At 46.7% G+C, this 9,721-nt stretch overlaps 1 protein-coding gene across 1 annotated transcript; it reads left to right on the forward strand.

Moving 5' to 3' along the window:
• Nucleotides 1–4,626: 4,626 nt before the first annotated feature.
• Nucleotides 4,627–9,401, forward strand: LOC138077945 (keratin, type II cytoskeletal 6A-like). Its single transcript, XM_068970358.1, has 9 exons — nucleotides 4,627–5,166; nucleotides 6,065–6,279; nucleotides 6,620–6,680; nucleotides 6,821–6,916; nucleotides 7,043–7,207; nucleotides 7,652–7,777; nucleotides 8,595–8,815; nucleotides 9,032–9,066; nucleotides 9,178–9,401. The coding sequence occupies exons 1-9, from the start codon at nucleotides 4,627–4,629 to the stop codon at nucleotides 9,399–9,401; spliced, it is 1,683 nt and encodes a 560-aa protein (XP_068826459.1).
• Nucleotides 9,402–9,721: the final 320 nt, after the last annotated feature.

Consider the following 9,721-nt stretch of genomic DNA (forward strand, 5'->3'; position numbering starts at 1 on the left):
GACCAGAGGCCATGATTTTCGTTTTCTGAATGTTGAGCTTTAAGCCAACTTTGTCACTCTCCTCTTTCACTTTCATCAAGAGGCTTTTTAGTTCCTCTTCACTTTCTGCCATAAGGGTGGTGTCATCTGCATATCTGAGGTTATTGATAGTTCTCCCGGCAGTCTTGATTTCAGCCTGTGCTTCCTCCAGCCCAGCGTTTCTCATGATGTACTCTGCATATACGTTAAATAAGCAGGGTGACAATATACAGCCTTGACATTCTCCTTTCCTGATATGGAACCAGTCTGTTGTTCCATGTCACAGTTCTAACTCTTGCTTCCTGATCTGCATACAGGTTTCTCAAGAGGCAGGTCAGGTGGTCTGGTATTCCCATCTCTTTCAGAATTGTCCACAGTTTATTGTGATCCACACAGTCAAAGGCTTTGGCATAGTCAATAAAGCAGAAACAGATGTTTTTCTGGAATCTCTTGCTTTTCGATGATCCAGCGAATGTTGGCAATTTGATCTGGTTCCTCTGCCTTTTCTAAAACCAGCTTGAACATCTGGAAGTTCACGGTTCACATATTGCTGAAGCCTGGCTTGGAGAATTTTGAGCATTACTTTACTAGTGTGTGAGATGAGTGCAATTATGTGGTAGTGTGAGCATTCTTTGGCATTGCTGTTCTTTGGAACTGGACTGAAAACTGACCTTTTCCAGTCCTGTGGCCACTGCTGAGTTTTCCAAATTTGCTGGCATATTGAGTGCAGCACCTTCACAGCATCATCTTTTTGGATTTGAAATAGCTCAACTGGAATTCCATCACCCCCACTAGCTCTGTTTGCAGTGATGCTTTCTAAGGCCCACTTGACTTCACATTCTAGTATGTCTGGCTCTAGATGAGTGATCACACCATCGTGATTATCTGGGTCGTGAAGCTCTTTTCTGTACAGTTCTTCTGTGTATTCTTGCCATCTCTTCTTAATATCTTCTGCTTCCGTTAGGTCCATACCATTCCTGTCCTTTATCGAGCCCATCTTTGCATGAAATGTTCCCTTGGTATCTCTAATTTTCTTGAAGAGATCTCTAGTCTTTCCCATTCTGTTGTTTTCCTCTACTTCTTTGCATTGATCGCTGAGGAAGGCTTTCTTATCTCTCCTTGCTATTCTTTGGAACTCTGCATTCAGATGCTTATATCTTTCCTTTTCTCCTTTGCTTTTTGCTTCTCTTCTTGTCACAGCTCTTTATAAGATCTCCTCAGACAGCCATTTTGCTGTTTTGCGTTACTTTTCCACGGGGATGATCTTGATCCCTGTCTCTTGTACAGTGTCACGAACCTCTGTCCATAGTTCATCAGGCACTCTTTCTATCAGATCTAGTCCCTTAAATCTATTCCTCACTTTCACTGTATAATCATAAGGGATTTGATTTAGGTCATACCTGAATGGTCTAGTGGTTTTCCCCACTTTCTTCAATTTAAGTCTGAATTTGGCAATAAGGAGTTCATGATCTGAGCCACAGTCAGCCCCCGGTCTTGTTTTTGCTGACTGTATAGAGTTTCTCCATCTTTGGCTGCAAAGAATGTAATCAATCTGATTTCAGTGTTGACCATCTGGTGATGTCCATGTGTAGAGTCTTCTCTTGTGTTGTTGGAAGAGGGTGTTTGCTATGACCAGTGAGTTCTCTTGGCAAAACTCTATTAGCCTTTGCCCTGCTTCATTCCGGACTCCAAGGCCAAATTTGCCTGTTACTCCAGGTGTTTCTTGACTTCCTACTTTTACATTCCAGTCCCTTATAATGAAAAGGACATCTTTTTTGGGTGTTAGTTCTAAAAGGTCTTGTAGGTCTTCATAGAACCATTCAACTTTAGCTTCTTCAGCATTACTGGTCGGGGCATAGGCTTAGATTACCATGATATTCATTACCATGAATGGTTTGCCTTGGAAACAGAGATCATTCTGTCATTTTTGAGATTGCATCCAAGTACTGCATTTCAGACTCTTTTGTTGACTGACCATAATGGCTACTCCATTTCTTCTGAGGGATTCCTGCCCGAAGTAGTAGATATAATGGTCATCTGAGTTAAATTCACCCATTCCAGTCCATTTCAGTTCACTGATTCCTAGAATGTCGACGTTCACTCTTGCCATCTCCTGTTTGACCACTTCCAATTTGCCTTGATTCATGGACCTGACATTCCAGGTTCCTAGGCAATATTGTTCTTTACAGCATCGGACCTTGCTTCTATCACCAGTCACATCCACAGCAGGGTATTGTTTTTGCTTTGGCTCCATCCCTTCATTCTTTCTGGAGATATTTCTCCACTGATCTCTAGTAGCATATTGGACACCTACTGACCCGGGGAGTTCCCCTTTCAGTATCCTATCATTTTGCCTTTTCATACTGTTCATGGGGTTCTCAAGACAAGAATACTGAAGTGGTTTGCCATTCCCTTCTCCAGTGGACCACATTGTGTCAGATCTCTCCACCATGACCCACCCGTCTTGGGTGGCCCCACAGGGCATGGCTTAGTTTCATTGAGTTAGACAAGGCTGTGGTCCGTGTGATCAGATTGGCTAGTTTTCTGTGATTATGGTTTCAGTGTGTCTGCCTTCTGATGCCTTCTTGCAACACCTACCATCTTACTCGGGTTTTTCTTACCTTGGACGTGGGGCATCTCTTCACGGCTGCTCCAGCAAAGCACAGCCACTGCTCCTTACCTTAGATGAGGGGTATCTCCTCACGGCCACCCCTCCTAACCTTGAACGTGGAGTAGCTCCTCTCAGCCCTCCTGCGCCCCCGCATCCGCCATTCCTTGCACTTAGGGTTGCTCCTCTCGGCCGCTGCCCCTGACCTCGGACGTTGGTAGCTCCTCTCTGCCGCTCCTGTGCTGACGCAGCCTGGCACTCTTGGTCGCCGCCCCTGACCTTGGTAGCTTCTCTCGGCAGCGCTTCTGCGCGGTCCTTTGCAGCCGGGGCACTTCTGCGCGGTCTGTTGCAGCCAGCGACATATATATGTATGTATATATTCAAAATATCTTCTCACATGCATCACATGTGATGCTTTAGTCGTGTCTCTCAGTTTGTGACTCCAGTGACTGTAGCCCCTCAGGCTCCTCTGTCCATGGAATTCTCTAGGCAAGAATACTGGAGTGGGTTGCCCAGCTCTTCTTCAGGGAATCTTCCAGACCCAGAGTTCGTACTAGCATCTCCTGCAGCTCCTGCATTGTAAGCAGATTCTTTACCACTGAGGCACTGGAAAGCCATATGCATCACACATGCCCCAGGAAAAGCACAGAAACATTCAAATGAGGTCACTACAAGGATACACAGGGAAGTAGCCAATACTGCATGATCTTCCTATACAGGATTGGGGAACGGCCTTCAGCATGTAATTTTTTCCTCAGCTATGTATTACTTATTAAATATTTTAAATAAATAGGAGATGTCTAATATCAATATTCTGCATCTAAATAGACACTCTATGACATTTATGTCTGTAATATTTAAAGTGATAGCTTATTAAACTTCTACTTTGAATTGTCACTTCATAGGATACATGAAGGACACAACACCACCTAAAATGAGATGACATGATTATGCAGGTTAAACACTCCAAGAAGGGACAACTGCAGAAAACAAATACCCTGTTTTTTCTTTGTCACAAATAAACTGTAAGGGGAAAGGTGGACGCAGATTTAATGACCTGCAATATTATAAAGACATAAGTCATTAAAGACATATGACCCAAACACAAAATAAATGGAATTTATTAGGATCTTGATTTGGGAAAATAAAACATGAATATTACACAGATGTACTTCAAGGTTGAATAAATACTCCTTGATGTTAATGAACATCTAGTGTTTAAGGATATATAAATGGTTGTTAGTAATTTTAGAGAGTAACTCATTTAAATTTAAATATTGCATTGTATTCTAAAGATATAACAAGATATCTGGAAATTGCTTTCCCATATATTAAGGTTAATGAGTAATTGCATGGTAGCACAGAAGAAATAAGGCTGACCATGAGATAATTTTTATAAAAATAGATAATCTATAGATTATTATCTATAGATAATAATACCTATAATAGATATTCAGAGACTCATTTATATTGCAGTCCTATGCACCTATCTGTGGGAAATTTTTAGAGAGTAAAAAAGTCACATTAACTTCACTAATTAATGACAAATACTAAAGTTATAGGAAAAGCAATACGTATTTAGCTTTCCAGGATCTCTGGCTGGTGGGTGAAACACCATGGGAAAAGAACTCTACATTTCACACACGAGCATTACATGGAGAACCTTTGTGTGAGTTGCTGACTAACTCCCAGCTCACTGAGTTGAGACTAGTCTTACTGTACTCAGAGCCGTCAAAGCTGGAAGGCAGGAGAAGTTTTCCCTGACTAAAGGAAACCAAAAATGCAACCTTCACATTTCATAACTTTTCTAATAAACCAGATGTGATGTCACTCTTTGTGAAGCCTGGCCCTTCCCAACCTGCAGGCTCACCTTCCAGGACTGAGCCCAGCCCATTTTCTCCATATATAAGCTGCTGCCGAAGCTCCACTTACAGACCTGCTCCTCTCAGCCCTGCACTGCACCCCTCGCTCCTTCCTCAGTCTCTGCTTCTTCCGGAACCATGTCTTGCAAATCCACTGTGAAGACCCAAAGCATCCGCCGCAGGGGCTTCAGTGCCGGCTCAGCCAGAGTCCCTGGGGTGTGCCGCTCTGGCTTCAGCAGCGTGTCCCTGTCCCGCTCCAGGGGCAGTGGCGGCCTCGCCGGAGTGTGTGGAGGAGCTGGCTTTGGCAGCCGCAGCCTCTATGGCCTGGGGGGCTCCAAGAGGATCTCCATCGCAGGGGGCAGCTGTGTCATCGGTGGTGGCTATGGCGGCAGAATTGGAGTTGGCTATGGCTTCGGAGGTGGAGCCGGGAGTGGAATTGGTTTTGGTGCTGGGGCTGGTAGTGGCTTTGGGCTCGGTGGTGGAGCTGGCTTTGGAGGTGGCTATGGGGGCTATGGCTTCCCTGTGATCCCCCCTGGAGGCATCCAAGAGGTCACCGTCAACCAGAGTCTCCTGACTCCCCTCAACCTGCAAATCGACCCCACCATCCAGCGGGTGAGGACTGAGGAGCGGGAGCAGATCAAGACCCTCAACAACAAGTTTGCCTCCTTCATCGACAAGGTGAGCTGGGAGCGTCTGCCCCCAGTGGGGATTGCAGAGTGCCCAAGAGAGCCAACTGAGAGACCTGTTCTACTGGAGGGGAGACTCGGGGGAGAGGAGGGTGGGACTCAGGCGAGCTCTTCACTGGGATGCAGGACAGGCTACATGTGGACCCCAGGCGATGACGGTGATGGAAGTCATTTATAACTACTCATCCCTCACATGGCCCATTCCTGTCAAGGAAATAGTCACAGTTCTTGATAATCCTGAAGGAAAGAACAGAAAATAAGAGAATGCAATGGAGATGGCTTGATCTTCTGGATGGTCTAAGAGAGTTAAAAGGGTATTGCAGTGGAAACTCCATTTGAGTCATAGATGGATGATGGATGGAGGAAAGAAAGCAAAAAACTACAGGGAATTTGAGGAAAAACAACTCAAGTATATATCCATAGAAATAGTCACCTAAGAACCAGAAAATGAGCATTAAGGGACTTTGTATCAGCCAGATTTGTGCACTATATGGGAAATAAGATTAAATCTAATCATTAATAGAATTGGAATCTAATCATTAGATTATAAACATCTGATATCCCTTTAACTGAGGCATGTGCTTGGTAAAAGGTCTGCGCAATATGAGAAAAATGCAATGATAAAGTACATTTGTGCTTGTTCTTGTCAAGAGGAAGACAGGAAGGGTTGAAAGTCACTGACTGACAGGCTCCATAAGTGAGAGGGAGGGAACATGTGACAGCTCCCTGGGGAAACTTGGCCATGAGACCTGTGTGGTGTGAAGCCAAAGAGTCAGGGGAGCAGAACTGTCAGCCTCTGTACAGGATCTGGAGCAGCCCAGCACCACCAGGACCACCAGATCGGCCTGGGGACGTGTCAACTCACAGATCACCATCTTGTCTTCCTGCAGGTCCGATTCCTGGAGCAGCAGAACAAGGTCCTGGACACCAAGTGGACCCTGCTGCAGGAGCAGGGCACCAAGACCGTGAGGCAGAACCTGGAGCCTTTGTTCGAGCAGTACATCAACAACCTCAGGAGACAGCTGGATAGTATCCTTGGGGAGAGAGGCCGCCTGGACTCGGAGCTCAGGGGCATGCAGGACACGGTGGAGGACTTCAAGAACAAGTGAGTTACAGGAGAGAAAACACCTTAGATTCCTGATGCCCACACTTCAGTCTGTTAGATGACCAGGTCCAAATGAGGGCATGGTTCTTAGGAAAACATGTCAATAGACATGACATTACAGTTGTTACTAAACACAAACCCTGAAGAACAAAAGGGCCATAAAAGTTGAATGGGAAGAGTAATGGAGTAAAGAAATTAGAAACCACAAATTACAACCTTTAGGCTTATTGGCAAAAGTCTCATTTGTATGTATCCATTGTGGGAAGCAGAGATCCCAGGCTGCCTTTTCTTGTATCATCTTCACCCCGACTCAATTGGATTGTATTCCTTTTAATTCCAGATATGAAGATGAAATCAACAAACGCACAGCAGCAGAGAATGAGTTTGTGAAACTGAAGAAGGTGAGACTGAGTCAGATCAGGGGTTCACGCTCCTTTCCTGAAGGAGAGGGTTCTGAGAAAAGAATCACTGAGGAGGCTAAAACAGGAGCAGACTGCACAGGAGGGCTCATCTGATCCCAGGCTGTTGGCTTCTTCCCCAGGATGTGGATAGTGCCTACATGAACAAGGTTGAACTACAAGCCAAGGTAGACGCTCTCACAGATGAGATCAACTTCCTAAGAACCTTCTATGATGCTGTAAGTATCTCTCCACATTCTGTTTCATTGCCTTTAAAGAGATTTGTGAAGAGTGGAATATCTTTGGTGTAGGGGCCTCTCTAAACATCATGAGCGAAGATGGTCAGATGATCTCTTGTTCTGCAGGAACTGGCTCAGATGCAAAGCTACATCTCAGACACTTCTGTGGTCCTCTCCATGGACAACAATCGCAACCTGGACCTGGACAGCATCATCGCTGAAGTCAAAGCCCAGTATGAGGAGATCGCTCAGAGGAGCCGGGCTGAGGCTGAGTCGTGGTACCAGTCCAAGGTGAGTGGGGAGGCGGCAGCTGATGAGGAATCCCTGTGCCCCTTCTGTGAACATCAATGAGGCTGTAGACTTTAGTGGGGAAACTACAACTAAGAAGTGGGGGCCTCTCAGGGCAGATCTTTTGGGTAATTATGCCCAAGTCTCGTAGGTCAAAGAACCCAAGCTAGGATGAAAGCTAAAGTAGATCAAGGTGAGTGACCTTTGCTTTAGCTTTATTTCAGCGTTGACTCTCAGCAATAGTACAGAACATTGCTTGTCCTGAAGAGAACCAGTCAGTCAGTGGTCTTACCAAGGATGGTGTGTGATGGGTGAAGAGCGCCAATGACCTAGTAACACCAGTTTTCTTTAAATGTCTTATGGAAAAACATTAGATTCCTTTTTGAAAGACTAGATTAGTGTCTCCGAAGCTTATGGAGCTCATTTTGTCTCCCTCCTCCCTTACAGTACGAGGAGCTGCGGGTGACGGCTGGCAGACACGGGGATGACTTGCGCAACACCAAGCAGGAGATCTCTGAGATCAACCGCGTGATCCAGAGGCTGAGATCTGAGATTGACCACGTCAAGAAGCAGGTACAGTGGGGACCATGGAAGAGAAAAGCATCCTTTCCTTCCTAGACCATCAGGCGTCATCAAACATCATATGGGTAGTTATAGGGCACTGAGGAAAAAGCAGAGAGAGGAGGACATGTCATGGTTGAGCTTTCCTAGGTTAGAGAGATGAAGCCCAACTCAAGAGCAGGAAACAAACTCAGGATAGGATGAATCTCAGCTGGTCAGTGGTTCATACAGACAGTCTCGAGGCATTGAAATGAGATTCCATAAGGAGAATGATTGAGTTGGGGATGCAAGACACAAGTTGGCAAAGAAAAGCTCAGGCTAGAAAGCACAGGGGAAGAATGCTGCAAGTATGCTCATACTCAACGTGAAAAAGAATCTGAGAAAAGACACAGGACAAACGAGTGTTGTTCAAAAAAAATCTGTGAAGTGAAAGGAAGGTGAGGTCTCAAGAGTTTGAGATAAAATCGTCTTTCAGGGAGGATGTTTGTGGTTTTGTATAAGCTGTTGTACATTCATGTGAACTTATCCAAAGTGTCAACATTCAAAACTAGGCAGTAGGTCCATTTCTTCCCATGTGCCCTGGTCTTCAGTCTGCTGTGGTATCTTCCAGCCCCATCATCTTTAGGATGGTTAACAGAGAAGGGAATAGATTTTCTTAAAGGACTCCAAGACTAGTTAAGATTAGCAGCACTGAGGAAAACTGGACAAAACAAATCAAACCTCCATTTCCATGAGGTCTGGGCTCTAGAGCTCTTCCTCACTGGGAAAGTAGAACGTTTCCTCTCCTCTGGAGTCCAGATTCAGGCTCCCCTGCTCTCCTCCCCTATAGTGTGCCAGCCTGCAATCCGCCATCGCCGATGCCGAGCAGCGTGGGGAGCTGGCCCTCAACGACGCCAGAAACAAGCTGGCTGACCTGGAGGACGCCCTGCAGAAGGCCAAGCAGGACATGGCCCGGCTGCTGAAGGAGTACCAGGAGCTCATGAATGTCAAGCTGGCCCTGGACGTGGAGATTGCCACCTACAGGAAGCTGCTGGAAGGCGAGGAGTGCAGGTGAGTAACTCACACAGCCTCCGCAACCATCTGGCTCCATCTCCAAGAAGTCCTGCCAATGAGCCCAGGTGGAAGGCACTCTTGTGGTGGTCATAGTGCTACTCCCAGAAGAGCACTGAGAAGGCGGCTCCTGGGGACTCTCCTCACACGGAGGTTTCCCATGCGGGGCCAGCTGTGGCTCCGGGACTCATCGTGGCTGTGTCTTCTCTCTCCTAGGCTGAGCGGGGAAGGCGCTGGACAAGTCAACATCTGTAAGTACCTTCACGTGCCCCCATCCCTTGCCCTGGTGTCCCTCTGACTGGACTCTGTGTGGCAGAGTGAGCTCACCATCCTGCCCTGACCTTGTCCCTTTGCTTTCACAGCCGTGGTACAGTCGACCGTTTCCAGTGGCTATGGTGGTGCCAGCGGTCTCGGCAGTGGCTTAGGCATAGGCGGAGGAAGTGGCTGCTCCTACAGCATTGGAGGTGGCTTCAGTTCTGGCAGTGGCAGAGCCATAGGGGGTGGCTTCGGCTCCTGTGGGGGCAGCAGTTCCTCCATCAAATACACCACCTCCTCCTGCTCCAGCAGGAAGAGCTACAGGCACTGAAGTCCTGTCATGGGCTCAAGCTCCCACAATGTCTCAGGCTCCCTCTCCAGTTTCACCACCCTCTCCTCTGGTTGCTTCCTCTCTTCCACTCCCTTCATCTCTTATTTTAAGTTAGGACTGAAGTTACTGAGTGCTTTCATCTCCAACTGCCAATATCTGCTCTTCCTGAGCTTCCATTGTTCACCACTAGAAATTAACCACTTGGTCCTAGTCCAGACAGGGAATCCTCCTTGCTTTCCACTGGCCCAGGAAGTCCTGTCTCAGAGGTGCTGTGTTCCTCCATTTCAGTGACTGTGAAAGCAGGAGTGACTGGTTCTTTG

Source organism: Capricornis sumatraensis, chromosome 4, assembly GCF_032405125.1.
Source record: "Capricornis sumatraensis isolate serow.1 chromosome 4, serow.2, whole genome shotgun sequence".
Lineage (NCBI taxonomy): Eukaryota > Metazoa > Chordata > Mammalia > Artiodactyla > Bovidae > Capricornis > Capricornis sumatraensis.